The following is a 15,452-nucleotide window of genomic DNA, read 5'->3' as shown; positions in this document are numbered from 1 at the left end:
GGGGCTTATGGGTCTGCCCCCACAATACACCAAATTTGCTGATGTTTTCAGTAAGCAGCAAGTGAAATTCCTACCACCTCATCACTCTTACAATTGTGCCATAGACTTGATGCCTGGCAAAGTTCCACCCAGAGACAGAGTATACCTGCTCTCTGCTCTGGAAACAGAGGCTATGGCAACATATATTAAAGAGAACTCGGATAGCAGCTTCATTCGCCACTCTTCCTCTTTCACTGGGGCTGGATTCCTTTTTATATGGAAGAAGGCTACATCCTTGCATCCCTGCACTGATTATCATGGTATTAACTCTATTACCAAGAAAAATCATTACCCTCTTCCCTTGGTCTCTAAGCTCTTTGACAGACTTTGTGGCACAGAAGTATTTACTAAGCTGGACCTTCAGATGGCATAGAACCTCATCAAAATCTGAGAGGGAGACAAGTAGAAGACTACCTCTAATACCCATGATGGACACTATGAGTACCTAGTGATGTCCTTCAGGTTGTGCAACACCCCTGTAGTCTTCCAATTTATGGTAAACGAGATCTTCCGTGACCTGCTCTACTCCAATGTGGTAATTTATCTGATGATATTCTAGTCTTCTCAAAGTCATTGTTGGAGCACAGACATCATGTGAAATAGGTCCTCCAAAAACTCTGAGCACCACCGCTACACAAAGTTAGAGAAGTGTACCTTTGAACAGGAAGAACTTCCTTTCTTGTCATATTATCTCTCGCCAAGGCCTCTGTATGGACCCAGAGAAATTAAAAGCTATACTGGAGTAGCCCAGGCCGTGGGCCTCAATGCGCTTCAGCGCTTCCTGGGTTTTGAAAATTACTATTAGGCAATTTATCCATGATTACTCCTCCATGGTGGCCCCACTCCCAAACCTAGCTATAAGGGGCTTGGACACCAAGAACTGGATAACAGATACTATTCAAGCATCTCAAAGAGAAATTCATCCCTCATCTGTGCCTACACTACCTAGATCCGTCCAAGCCATTCATCCTGGAGGTGGATGCCTTCACTCTCGGGGAAGGCACTGTCCTCTTACAGCATAACCATAACAGTACACTCGTGACCTGCTCCTATTTTTCAAAGAGATTCTCTCTGCCAGAGAAGAATTATATCATTGGTGATTGTGAGCTATCAGCGGTCAAATTAGCCTTGGAAGAATGGTGATACTTGCTAGAAGGAGTCAAGCACCCAGTCACTATATATTCAGATCACAAAATGTAGAAAATACTTAGGACAGGCGCAGAGACTGAACTCCTGGCAAGTCCTTTGGTTGTTGTTTTTCCAATCGGATTGACTCTGAGTTATGGTACCATCCTATGGAAAAGAACAGACAAGACAATGCCCTCGTGTTCTTCCTTTGATACTGAGGGTACTCAGGAATCTTCATGTCACATTATCGACCCTGCAAACATTGAGATTTCTGCCACATTTGCAGTTCCTCCTAGGAAGACTGTGGTAAGCCAGCACTTAAGACAGTGGGCTCATGACTCCCACTTGGCAGGGAACCTAGGCGTCACCTGAACCTTGGAACTAATCGTTTAACATTAGTCGTGGCCTCAGATGAAGACCAATGTGAAACGTTACATAGAGTATTTCCCCACCTATACCATAAATAAAAGTGAGTAAGTACGGCCTTGGGGAATGTTACAGCTGCTCCCAGCCCCAAGGAACCATGGACCCACTTGGCCAATGACTTCGTCACTGACCTTCCCCTCTCTGATGGCACCACCACCATATGGGTGGTAATGGTTAGATTTCCTAAGATGGCTCATTTCATGTACCTTCTGGGCTTTCTGTCTGCACTTGAACTGGCTTAATTCTTTGTCCAACATATGTTGCGTCTGCCCAAGCTCCCCCTCCACATTCTCTATGACCGGGGAATTCAGTTCACAACTCGATACTGGAGAAACCTATGTAGGAAGTTTGGAATTACGTCAGATTTCACCTCACCTTACCTTACCATTCCTAGAGCAATGTGCTGCGGCAGTCAAAAAAGCAAACAGAATGTTGGGAGTTCTTAGAAAGGGAATGGTGACTAAAACGGAAAATGTCTTAATGCCTCTGTATCGCTCCATGGTAAGACCGCAACTTGAATACTGTGTACAATTCTGGTTGCCGCATCTCAAAAAAGATATAATTGTGATGGAGAAGGTACAGAGAAGGGCTACCAAAATAAGGGGAATGGAACAGCTCCCCTATGAGGAAAGACTAAAGAGGTTAGGACTTTTCAGCTTGGAGAAGAGACGGCTGAGGGGGGATATGATAGAGGTGTTTAAAATCATGAGAGGTCTAGAATGGGTAGATGTGAATCTGTTATTTATTCTTTCGGATAGTAGAAAGACTAGGGGGCACTCCATGAAGTTAGCATGGGGCACGTTTAAAACTAATCGGAGAAAGTTCTTTTTTACTCAACGCACAATTAAACTCTGGAATTTGTTGCCAGAGGATGTGGTTAGTGCAGTTAGTATAGCTGTGTTTAAAAAAGGATTGGATAAGTTCTTGGAGGAGAAGTCCATTACCTGCTATTAATTAGGTTGACTTAGAAAATAGCCACTGCTATTACTAGCAACGGTAACATGGAATAGACTTAGTTTTTGGGTACTTGCCAGGTTCTTATGGCCTGGATTGGCCACTGTTGGAAACAGGATGCTGGGCTTGATGGACCCTTGGTCTGACCCAGTATGGCATGTTCTTATGTTCTTAATGGACAAATCGAGTGGATAAATCAGTCTCAAAGCCTTTCTACGAGCCTACATGAACCAATGGCAGGATAATTGGGCATCCCTCCTTACATGGGTCAAATTTGCCCTTAATAATCTTGTGAACAGCTCCACAGGATCATCATCCTTCTATATCATGTTTGGTCACCATTCCTGTACTCCCAGGTCTGTTCCTATCTCTGACACTTGCCCAGCAGCTAATCTGATGGGACAGGAACTGGCACAGATGACACACAGTGTCCTTGAGTAAGTGGCAGAGCATTTTAAAAGACACGCAGACAAACGTCACCCAACTTCTCAGCTTCATCCAGCCTGTCCCTGACTCCACTAGTCTGTTTCACCTTTGGACTTTAGTTATCTTCAGTGCCCTAGGGACCTGCCTAAGGTCTGCCAACTTCTAGAACCCAAGGGCTCAACCTGCGGGGTAGTGGCTGGTAAAGGTGAAGCTCCAGACTGTCCCGCTACAGGGCGAATTCACAGCTGCTGGCGTAGGCCTCGTGGGTTCACCCTCAAGGCCGCGTCAAGATTGCCGCAGCACAAAGAGCTCACACATCTGCCACCCTTCACACCTGGGAGTCAGGTAGTCTACCCTGGCTCTCCAGGACAGGGCCTGTAAGAGGAGTTGGCCTCCCCATATCTTAAAGGAACCTTATCTGTGACCAAAGCACAGAAAGAGATTGTGAACTGTGTGTGTTGTGAAAAGGTTTAGAAGAAATGTACTGTTGATAATGTTGTGTATGTTGTACTGATCTAAACAGTTACGTGTGTTACATGCTTAATAATGCTGTGGATATGTAATGTGCTGAAGGGACTCAGCACAACTGTCACTTTGCGGCCACTTCTTCTGCTGCTGTGCTGTTCCACACCTCCCTCGCTTCCTGTTGCTTCCCATTCTGCAAGTTCCTATAATCTGTCCTCTGAGGCTGTATGCAGATACAGGAAAGGGGAGACAGCCAATGGGAGGAGAGTGGGCCTGCTGGGAGGGTGTGGACATCAGGGAATTTCTGGAGGACAGAGAAACCCAAGAACCAAGAGAGAAAAACATAAAACTATGAGTGTTAGCATTAAAGTTGCTGTAGTATTAGTTTATTGTGTATTTAGCGACAATTAGGAATTGTCAATGTTAAGAGTCAGGAGAGTGTGAAGCTCTGTAGGAAGGTGATAGGGACTCTCTAGAGGAGAGATCCCTGCATATAGCGAGGGAAACTCGCATATAGCGGGGTGGTGGTGGGGCGACATCCTGCTGAAGAGGCTGGGAGGCCCAGCCAGTAACAGGACCAGGAGGGGCAGTTGTACTCAGATAGGGTCAGTGGAATCTGACCATGCCTGCCACTGAACACTGCTAGAAGTCAGCGGGTATGCTGTGGAGCAAACACTATTGTCTAGAGCAAGCATCCTCAGTGCTGAAGAGGAGCAGTATAGCTAAAACACCTCTTCACTGAAGAACTGGTAGACCAAGAAACCATGAGTAAGCTAACTCTGATTGACGCACTACTGATGTTAAAGTATGTAAACATACTAAAGGGTGTTGGATCCTTCCTGCGTGAATCCTCCTTTGTTATTTGCTGCCACTAAACCCAAGGTTTCATGGGTAGGAAGGGTAGAAAAACCCAAATGTGTAACAATATCACACATACGTTTTAACCTATGTACAGTATTTTAAGTTTCTGGAACACATTACATGAAATTCAAACAGAACACTAGCAAAACAGCCTGAATAATAACCATGCTAATTATTATTATTATTTATTTATTTTTGCAGTCCCTTCTTTAAATTTACAGACCTTTTCTGCACACTCTTCACAGTTCTGGTACACGGTTTTCATCTTCTTGACAATGTCAGAAGCAGGTGTTCCCTCAGAAGACAAATGTGTCCTGCAGTAAGGGCATGCATTCATACTGTTTGATAAACTTCTAGCGATACAATCATGGCAAAACCTATAAAGCACACAAAAACATCAGATGGATTATTGCAAAATATATCACAATTGTATCAACAAATTCTTGAACATTACACATTCCTGAAAAATCTGAAAGAATTGTTGGCCAGCATCATCGAGCTTCCACTAACGTGGGATGAGAGAAAGTTTGGTGCTGTGCTGTTTTGCAGGCAGATCAAGCTGGCACATTCACTCGAGGGTTAATGCTCCCATCACTGCTCTTGCAAATGGGTGCAGGATCTCTGAATTCTGTCACCTTTCCCTAAGTGGCAGGCAGGAACAGCGGAGTTCGACCTTTGAAAGATTTACCCGTCTATAATTTGGGTTTTAGCTGGGTAACTATCCATGCAAAAAATGTGGCCTCTTTTACCGGCAAGTTTGTGCAAGTAAAATCGCAAACTGCACGAACTTAGCTGGGTAAAGAATGGGCCAAGTCAGAGGCATTTTTGGGACAGGCTTTCAATGTAGTCAGTTATCGAGATATTCAATGCTAATCTGCAAAATGCAACCAGGTACCACCGGACACACAAATGGAAGGCCTAAATTTACCTGTTGAAATTTTAGCGAGTGGATTTAGCCGATATTCAGCCACACAACTAGCTAGATTAATGCTGCTGAATATCCAGGTAAAGATAACCGGGTAGATCTTACCTGCTCAGCAAGTTTTTGAATATCAATCCCATGCTATCATTTTCTCACAAAGCTTTCTTTCTAATGAGAGCTCCACCCTCCTGCCATCCATCTGGAACAAAGAAGAGGCTTTCAAATGCTTGTCATGCCAAGAAATGCTTGACAGTGCCTCGTTTCCTATACTGTGGTTTTCTTTAATTGCTTTTCCTATAATGCAAATATCCTGCTGAAGGGGCTGATCACTGAGATTTCAGCAAAGTGATACCCAGAAAAGTGTCCCTTTCTTTTTTTTCAGCCTCACACATAGACTATACTACAAAGATCACAAAGTAACCACGTAATATTTTGTTACATTGTACATGTCAGCGGATAAGGACCATTTGACTTCACTCATTCTGCTCAATTGCCCTTTGCTTACATTACTTCAACTAAAGCTATCTACCAGTTATCAGTCATACAAATTTGGCCAACTACAAACTGCTCTAAGCTCTGCTCCTCATTCTTCTTGCCCCCATCACTATCCGCAGCTTTAAGAATATCTCCCAGCCGTCTGCTGTATAAGCTTGACTGCCTATAGGCGATCACTCATATAGACATAGAAATGTGATAGTAGAAAAAGACCATACAGCCTATTTTGTTTTCCCATCCACAACAACTACTCAGCTCTACCATCCCTACCACTCCCTCAGAGATTTCTTGTGCTTGCCCCTTGCTTTCTTGAATTCAGATGCTTTCTTTGTCTCCACTACCTCTACTGGGAGGCTGCTCTGTGCATCCACCACCCTCTCTGTAAAATCGCTCCTACCCCATAGATCTCACTTTTCTAAATGGCCACTGGTCAACCCAAGGCTGGTGCCATAATGTTAAGACTGTTGTACAAATGTAGTCCTGAGGGAATTCTGTGCTACTGCAGAGCGCAGAATTCCCCCCACCCGCACAGAATTGCCATTTTCTACATAGAATAACTCACAGCGACACAGAATTACTCACAAGGAAGATGAAGGCCCCGGCATGCCAAGAGCGGAGTCCATCCTGCTCACAGCGAAGATGAAGGCCTCTGCGTGCCATGAGCAGAGCACATGCCGCTCGCAGCAAAGATGGAGCAGGCCCTGGTGAGAGTGTGTGTAGAGGTGTATGTGTGTGTGATTGCGAGCCTGGGGATTGAGAGAGAACATATGTGAGGGTGCCTAAGTATGGGTGCCAGAGAGAGAGGGAACCTATGTGAGGAGATTGTGAAGGAGTGTGTATATGGGTGAGAGATTGGGAGCTGGCGTGTGTAAAAAAAGGGATTGTGTGTATGTGAGGGTGCTTGCTTCTTTGTGAGAGAGGGAGCCTGTGTGAAGGGATTGTGTATGTGTGGGAGAGAGCCTATGTGAAGGGGTGTGTGAGAGAGAGTCATAGGTAGCCTGTGTGAGGGTGTATATGCAAGAGAGAGATGGAGGGAGTCTGTATGAGGGTGTGTGTGTGTGTACACTAGAGATAGGAAGCCTGTGTGTGAGAGAGGGAGGGACAGAGGTAGCCTGTGTGAGGGGCAGTACTGAGGAAGGAGTCAAACTCTGGGACTGGCAATAGAGTGGAAGGGGTTGAGCCTAGAGGGGGAGAGGAGAGATACTGGCAGGTGGAGGAGTTGGGGCCTGAGAAGGCAAAGCGGCCAGGAGAGTAGGGAAAGAGAGTGGAAGGAACACTCTTATAGTGAACTTCTAGGAAAATTCTGCTCAAAATATTTTAAATTCTGCACCTAAGTAATAACTTTTTTCTGTATTACATTTTAAATTAATTATTTAAAGACTGTCATGTATATTGTGTTATTTTGACCAATATAAAGTATGCAGAATTTTAAGTTTGTGTGTGCAGAATTTTAAATGTTTGTGTGCACAATTCCCCCAGGAGTAAATTGGTGGCCATTTTGAAAACTTGAAGCTGCGGGGCAGGAGCAACTGGGGATTACTCATGTCCATGGAAGACAATTCCCCCCCCCCCCTTCCCAGTTGTGGTAAGAAGAGGCTGGAGAGGTGAAGGGATCTAGAAATGGTCCAGACCAGAGGGGACACTTATTTTTACAGGTTTGGTGGGCAGGAGGGACATTTTTCATTTCATTTTGTTTGTACATTCATTTTGGGTAAACAAACAAATGAAACAAAAACAAAACAAAAAACTTTTTCCAGTGCACTCCCCTAGAAGAATAGAGCTGTCAGCAACCTAAATAGAAAACAAAAATACAGCAGCTCGACATCAAAGTAAACAGGGATGCAAAAGAACTAGCAAAGGTAGAACAGTCAGCAGTGTGCTGAGAGGCAGAAAATCTGCAGGTGTTCAGGAGATCAGCAGTGCCTCTTCATGATCACTGCAGGCAACGCTATCCCAGGCCCTCCTGACTATGGGCACCTCCATTTAGGAAGGCTTTGCTCCCTGGCACCCAGAAGCAAATCTGCCCATTGTCCAGGTTCTCTCCCGTGCAAAACAGGCAAGGTTTAGACGCTGACCTTTCATTAAACCCATGTAGTCTTCCTCTAGCACTAACAGCTTTGATTACTATCCTATTACATAGCTTCCCCCTATGGTGGACAGAAACCCAATTCTCTATGCCCTCGTCAAAAAATAGAATACGTGAATGCAGATTTCTTTTATTGACAATACAAAATCTCAAATGAGTAGGGACAGAGAGCCATACCCAGGAGTTAACATTCTTCATAGTTTGTAACCATTTTAGAGGTGCACGGTTTTTTAACCAGTGTATCGGTGACCCCTTCTGCTTGATCATCAAACATTCTTTTTCAAGCGTGACATACCTGGTTTCTCTGGGATATAGCCATCTGCTTAGGTAGAGGCAGGACCTGGGTTACCTGTTATGCTGCCTCCTTCCCCGTACAGGCCCACCAGGAATTCTAGTGAAGCCCTTGAGGGCTTTTTTTTTTACCTTCAACAATAACTTTATGAGGGTCCGAACATCGCTTGCAGGTGGCCTGTGCAGCAGCCTGATTTTAGAACAAATCATTACCGGTCAGGGAATTCCTACTTCTGCAGCTTAACCAAGAGAAAGCATCTGCAAAGTTGACTGAAATATAAATGTGCAATAATTCATCTTAAAACAGAAACGGTAACCCCTGGCTTGAGCATTATTTCTAGCAGATGAGTTGGTTTAGATCAGGGGTCGGGAACCCATGGCTCGCGAGCCAGATATGGCTCTTTTGAGGGCTGCATCTGGCTCGCAGACAGTCGCCACACTTTCCCGCTGACCCAGCTGCTCCCCGGTCCTCCTCCGCCTGGGCTTAAAATGCTGTCAGCCCGGGCGGAACGCGGCAGGACAGCTGGAGTCAGCGGCACCGGCGTGCTCTCTTCTTCCCGCCCCCCCCCCCCGCGGCCCGGAAGAGGAAGTGGAGAGTATTGGGTGCCTGCGCGGCAAGAAGAGGCCACGCTGGTGCGCTCGGCATCGGCCCGAAGAAAGAAGACTGCAGCGCGGCTCGGAGGAAAATGAAGAGCTTCAACCGCGGCCGATGGGACTCCGCGAGGGCTGAAAATGAAGAGGTTAGCGTTGGGAGGAGGCTGCTGCTGCCGCGCGTTCCCGGGGTGGGGGAGAGAGAGAGTGAATGAGCGAGCAAACACACATGCTTGCTCGCTCATTCACTCTCTCTCCCCCACCCCGGGAACGCGCGGCAGCAGCAGCAGCCTCCTCCCAACGCTAACCTCTTCATTTTCAGCCCTCGCGGAGGCGGAGTCCCATCGGCCGCGGCTGAACCTCTTCATTTTCCTCCGAGCCGCGCTGCAGTCTTCTTTTCTTCGGGCCGATGCCGAGCGCACCAGCGTGGCCTCTTCTTGCCGCGCAGGCACCCGATACTCTCCACTTCCTCTTCCGGGCCGCGGGGGGGGGGGGGCCTGTGTGTGTGTGTGTGTGTGTGTGTGTGTGTGTGTGTGAGAGATTGCATGTATGTGAATGATTGAGAGCCTGTACATGTGAAAGAGAGTATGTCTGTGATTGAGAGCCTGCCTGTGAGAGAGAGAGCATGAATGTAAGTTTACGATTGGGAACCTGTATGTGTAAGTTTGTGATTGAAAACCTGTTTGTGTGAAAGAGTATGTGTGTATGATTGAGATCCTTTGTGTGTGAGAGAAATCATGTGTATGTATGATTAAGAGCCTGTGTGTATAAGTAAGAGAGAGACCATGTGTGTCTGTGTGTGATTGAGAGCTGATTTAGGTGAGGGAGCATGTGAGTATGTGATTGAGAGCCTGAGTGTAAATGAGAGAAAGAGAGGACATGTTTGTAAGCATGTGAATGAGAGTCTGTGTGTTAGAGAAAAAGACAGCATGTATTTATGTGATTGAAAGCCTGTGTGTATGTGTAAGCGTGAAAAGATAGACAGCATGTGTGTAAATGTGTAATTAAGAGCCTATATAAGTGAGAGAAAAAAACATGTGTATATGTGAGTACTGAGAGCATGTGTGTATAGGTGTGTCATTGAGAGCCAGTGAGAGAGAGCGCTGGTATGTGACTGAGAGAGGAGAAAGTTCCAAGCAAACCACCCCACCTCCTGCTAATTCAGAACAATCTCAGGACACCTGGATATCAAACGTTCCCAGGTATGCAGAGCAAAAAAATGTTTGTATCCTTATTATTTTTCATTACTAGGTCTTTGTGTCTGCTATTTTGAAATATTTTGTTGGTATCTGGAAATGTTTTATATGAGTTTTTAATTATTGGATATTCCACTCATCAGCTGTTTCGAAATATGTTCTTTTTGTTAGTACAGTTTTACTGCTGATGATTTTATATTTCTTGATTTGTTTTATAAGGATGGGTGATGTTTCTTTTTTCCTTTGTTACACTGCATACAGAGACTCTGGCTTGTTGCGGTTTCCAATTCAGTTTTTTCTGCATGCTTCTTGTTATGCGTTTTGGTCTCTTTATTCTATGTTAGGTGAGGGACAGCATGTGATTCAGGTGAGGTTTTCTGCTGGCGTGTAGTTTCTGTGTAGGACTCTATAGCAGCCTGAACTTGGTCCATTTTGCTAATAGGAGATGTATTGGTGTCTTAAGGCCTGGTGTAATATTTTCAGAGACTTATTGTACTTTAAAAGTGTGATCTTACATAAAATGCACACATTTACTTATATTTAGTTTTAAACATATTGTATGGCTCTCATGGAATTACATTTTAAAATATGTGGCGTTTATGGCTCTCTCAGCCAAAAAGGTTCCTGACCCCTGGTTTAGATGCTCTCAGGGTCATTTAGGAAATCACGTTAGGGCCTTATCGTGGGCATTAGGGCCCTAATGCCCGAGATAACGCCATAATGCATGCAATAAATAAACGCATCACGAGATGTGTATACAAATTTTAAAAATGTTGTCAAGTGGGAGGAGTAAATGAAAATGAGGGGTGCTTAATGTTGCGTGCAATGGCGTAATGCACGCTATCACATGATTTAACGCCGGAAATAACTACACCTTTTTTCCTGGGGTTAAATTCTCTCTCTCTCTCTCTCTCCCGGGCGGGAGAGAGCGCGCCTCTGGGAAGGCAAACACATTAGTCAGTTTTTATACCACTGTGAGAAGGGCAACTAGTAACTCGGAGTGAGTTTTTGGTAGTGGCCTAGGTTTTGGGAGGCGCTTCTCCATGCAGTCAGAGGTACGAACAGCACGGTACACATCAGTGAAGATTTGGAGTGATGAAAAGTACGCACAGATGAGATTTGTACAACGTACTCTCAACCTACCTTGATAGCAGCTAGGTAGAGAGTGCATCATACTAGGTTGAGAATACGTTGTACAAATCTCATCAATGTGTACCTTTCATCACTCCAAATCACATCAAATCTTCACTGATGTGTACCATGCTTTTCGTATCTCTGACTGTGCATGTAAAAGTGCCTCCTCCCAAGTTACTAGTTGCCCCTCTTACAGTGGTATAAATAGTTTACTTATATGAGAGCCTTATAAAGAGTCTCTCTCTAATAGTGTGTTGCGGTATCTCAAAAGTTACCCTAACCATTCCCCCTTTTTATAGAAAAATGATAAATCTAGGTCTCTGTTTTACTATTTGAGTCTAGGTATTAAGAATGAAGGAATGCTCGCTCACACTGGTCACTATAATTTAGTTATTTAGAGCTCAAGATTTTCTGGATAAATTCAGATAAATATTGACAGGCCGATCCAATAAATCAGCACGGAAAATGGGCTCTCAATGTTCAGCACCTGCGATCAAATATTTAGATGAGGGGTCACGCTGCCAAGGAGGCACTAGGGACAAATGTGTGCCCTTAGCGCCTCCTTGGCAGCGGATGCCCAAGAGAGGTGGCTGTCAGCGGGTTAGGAAACTGGACGCTCATTTTTATGAGCGTCCCTTTTCCTAACCTGTGGCGATATTAAGTCAGAGGAAGTATAGAAAAGTAGTATTTTCTGCTTTTCTGTTCACTTTTTGAGCTGCTCAGAAATCAACGCCTGCTCTGAGGGTAAAAACATGCACGTCAGGCACACATTTTTTATTTTTTTTTAATCGTGGGGAGAATAGCTAAGCCTCATCAACATGCATTTGCACATGATAAGCACTATTTGTTTCATTGGGGGGGGGGGGGGGGGGTGTGGACATGCCAATCCCCTTACAGAATAAGGCTGGGCGCACTGTACTGCATTGGTCTGCTAGAGAACTGAATTTCTGGGGGGCAATTTTCAAATAGCCTGCGTAGCTAGTATAACGTATGCATGCCAAAAAAAAGTACCCATGTACTCTGTATCTGCTATTTGGACAAGTGGCGGAGGTGGATACAACAGCAAACATCCTTTTGGAAATCCCATGCATACACATTTTTTTTCCTCCACTGATCTGAACACCCCTCCCCCCGTGAATGCTGCTTTTTAAAACTAGCTAAACACATGCAGATGCTATCGAAACCCAAGCATACTTGTAGCCAGATAGAGGAGGGCAGGTTTCAGACAGGTCCAATTTACAGGGAGGTCATTTTCAAAGTCAATTACGTGTGTAAATGGCAATTATGAACTAGCCTGTGGCTCAGTGTGTGTAAAAGCACATGGACTTTTACATGACCTGCAGCAAGGCTTTGGGGCAGATTTTAAAAGGGTTACGTGCAAAAGTTATGCGCGTAACCCTTAAAAAAAAAACCCTGCGCGCGCAAGTCCCGGGGCTTTGCTAGGGGGACGTTCCGGGGGCGTAGTACCGCTCCGATTTCAGAGCGGCCTCGGAGGAAACGGGCAGCGCGCGCCGGGCTCGGCACGCGCAAGGTGCACAAATGTGCACCCCCTTGTATGTGCCGACCCCGGATTTTAAAAGACACGCGTGGCTACGCGCTTATCTATTGAAATCCAGCGTACTTTTGTTTGCGCCTGGATTTTTAAAAAGTGTGCTCCTATATTACCCTGCATCAATGAAGCCCTCCATAAGTGAACACAAGTTAATCTGTATGAGTGCTGGGTCAATCACCTGCACAAGTTACAAGCAGACTTTAGCCCTACTCGCTAACTTATAAAGTCACCCTCTGTCGTCTATATTTATTCTGTATCCAGACAAAATTATTACAATTTGAAATATCAAATGTATGTGTGCAGATTGGACAGACAGGCTCTGCTTTTCCTGACACAGCCACTTCAAAAAGAGGCAGATAAGCAGTAATTCTCATGTAAAATATCTATTCACAGTGAAACCAGAAAATAGATTTAAAATTACTGGTTTTCACCTACATTTAAAATGAAAAATAATTATATTACCACTTTTTGCAATATAATTTTTACTTCATTTCTGAAGTGATATTAGTGCGATAAGTATTTTTCCCCCCATAAGGATCGTACTGTCAAATGGTGCACTGCCATGCTGATCCTTGCCAGAACCCCAAGCGAACCTTAACACTGGAACATGTGAGGGGGAAATAAAACACAAACATATCAAAGCTCTCATTCAAAAAGAAAGAAAAATTTCCCATTCTATGCCTATGGAAAAGCAGGTTTTATTGAATATGGCCCTAAAATTGGACAAGGTTAGGAGATTTTTTAAAACCAGTGAGCTGCAGTTATGATAAAGCATGAATATTGCTATTCAAAAAGTTGGAAAACTGTGGGATGTTTATATTAGAATAAACAGAAAGGAGATATTAGAATATAAGAAAAAAAAATAGAAACGAGTACAGCCATAAAAATAGCATACAAAATACATATTTTGAAAAATCTAGCAAGTACTGCAGCTTTAAAAAGGAAATTTGGAGAATGAGATTTTAATCACTCACAATGCACTGCAGAAAGGGAACTCTTTGAAGAAAAAAAAGATGTTTTGGTAAAAAAAAAAAAAAAAAAAAAAAAGGAAGTTGGGAATGCCAGATGTCAATAGAAAAAGTAAAAAAAAAACCCAACACTTGCCAACTTAGTACAAACCTTTCTTCTAGGGAAAGTAGGGCCTGTTTTTCAAAGGATATAACCAGCTTGTATTAAAATCTTGTTTTCAAATGTTTTCTTGTATCCAGACATTGAGACTTACATATCTCTTGTATCCTTGTTTTACTTATAATTCAGAGGGCAAAGTAGTGCTTTTTGGCGCATAATGGCCCTTTGGAAAATTGTGTGACCAACTTTTCCATGTGCTTTCTTTCATGCACACAGGGAAGATATGTTCCAGGATTTGCAATTTGCACCCATACTTTTGGATTTTAAAAAGCTTATGGATAAAATTGTCTCCACAAAATTATGCACGCCAAATAGTAAATTTATCAGGATGCGTGCAGTTTTGCCAGGATTATTTTCAAAGCAGATTTATAGGCGTAAATGCACTTTGAAAACTGGTGTTAACGTATGCGCAATGTTACCCCTGCTGTGCTACTGCTACCTTTTCAAGAGGTTTCTAAATCGTATGCAAAGAACGTGGGGAAGACAATCAGAGGGTACCTATCCCGGCACAGCTGAAATTCACCATACACCCTGGCTAAGTTCCAGCCCACAGAGCAAGATCTTCATTCTTGCAGAAACACCTGATCACAACAAAGACGGCTCTGGTTTCCCGCCGGCAATACCCAAACGCTAACTTAAAAGATCGCGTACGACTCCTCCCCATGCCTTGCATTTGCAAGCCACAGAGCTGGCAGGCCGCCATGCCTCCCAGCTTTGCCCCGAGGCTCGCACTTACACGTGTCCGCAGCGCGTCCGGACGGGCTGGTACAGGACCTGCAGGCAGATGGCACAATCGAAGCACGGGTCGCCCTGCGGGGCCGCCGCCGCCGCCCGGCTCTCGCCGCTCAGCACCGAGCCCATGCCGATCGCCGGGGCTCGCTTCGTCCTCCAGCGGCTCAGGGAGAATCGGCCGCAGTCCGAGCTCTCACGTGAGCGCTGCCCCTCCCCGGAGCCGGACAAAGAGCCAGGCCAGGCAGGGCCTGCCCTTCCCATCCCGAAAACCGGACACGCCCGGCTAGACTCACAGCAAGCGCACACACAAAAACAAACAAACTCTCTTCGATCAGACTCACAGCACACACACACACAAAAACAAACAAACTCTCTTCGATCAGACTCACAGCACACACACACACAAAAACAAACAAACTCTCTTCGATCAGACTCACAGCACACACACACACAAAAACAAACTCTCTTCGATCAGACTTGCAGCACACACACACAACTTCTTAATCTTAGTCGATCCAAAAATGGCGCCTTCCTCGCATGGGGTGGCTCCTAAAACTTCCCTGAGACAGACTGTTATTTCAAGCCGAGGGTAGAACCTCAGGGCCTTTTCCGCCTGGGGCTGCAGCACTCTTGGCGTTTGGTTGAAAGGATGGTTAGTGGAATACAGAAAGGGAAATAATCATACTGAATAAATTGCAGTGTTGAAAGAATATTTAATGAAGATCATTGAATGTATTGATGACCATGAAGCCAGTTAAGAAAAAAAAAAAACCGCTTGTATTTAGCTAGGTGCTGGAGGCATAGAGAGAGAAAGTGACTCAACCTGGGCCAGCATTTCCCAGCTTTTTCAAGCTCAAGGCACAGCTACTTTAACAAATGAGGCACACCAACGTCCAGGGAGCATGAGGATGGAGGAGGGCTCAGATGTTTAAAAAAAAAAAAAAAAAAAAAAGAGCTAGGAAAGCTCTAAAATCTCACCAGTCTCGCTTTCAAATTTAAAAAATAAGGGAGGGAGGGGAGACACAC

The 15,452-nt window shown here is 44.7% G+C and overlaps 1 protein-coding gene across 2 annotated transcripts in view; it reads right to left on the bottom strand.

Annotated features, from left to right (window-relative positions):
* LOC115085319 (E3 ubiquitin-protein ligase RNF125-like) overlaps positions 1 to 14,981 on the bottom strand; it is a 36,281-nt gene extending 21,300 nt beyond the window's left edge. The window contains exons 1-2 of one of the 2 annotated variants that reach the window (XM_029591188.1): positions 14,431 to 14,981; positions 4,523 to 4,676 (exon numbers count right to left, since the gene is read on the bottom strand). In XM_029591188.1, coding sequence (XP_029447048.1) covers positions 4,523 to 4,676; positions 14,431 to 14,687 — 411 coding nt within the window. In that variant the 5' untranslated portion in view covers positions 14,688 to 14,981. The remainder of the gene's footprint in view (positions 1 to 4,522; positions 4,677 to 14,430) is intronic. The other variant, XM_029591187.1, reaches the window with a different exon arrangement.
* Positions 14,982 to 15,452: the final 471 nt, after the last annotated feature.

This window comes from Rhinatrema bivittatum, chromosome 2 (genome assembly GCF_901001135.1).
Source record: "Rhinatrema bivittatum chromosome 2, aRhiBiv1.1, whole genome shotgun sequence".
Taxonomy (NCBI): Eukaryota; Metazoa; Chordata; class Amphibia; order Gymnophiona; family Rhinatrematidae; genus Rhinatrema; species Rhinatrema bivittatum.
This window is presented reverse-complemented; position numbering and strand designations above follow the sequence as displayed.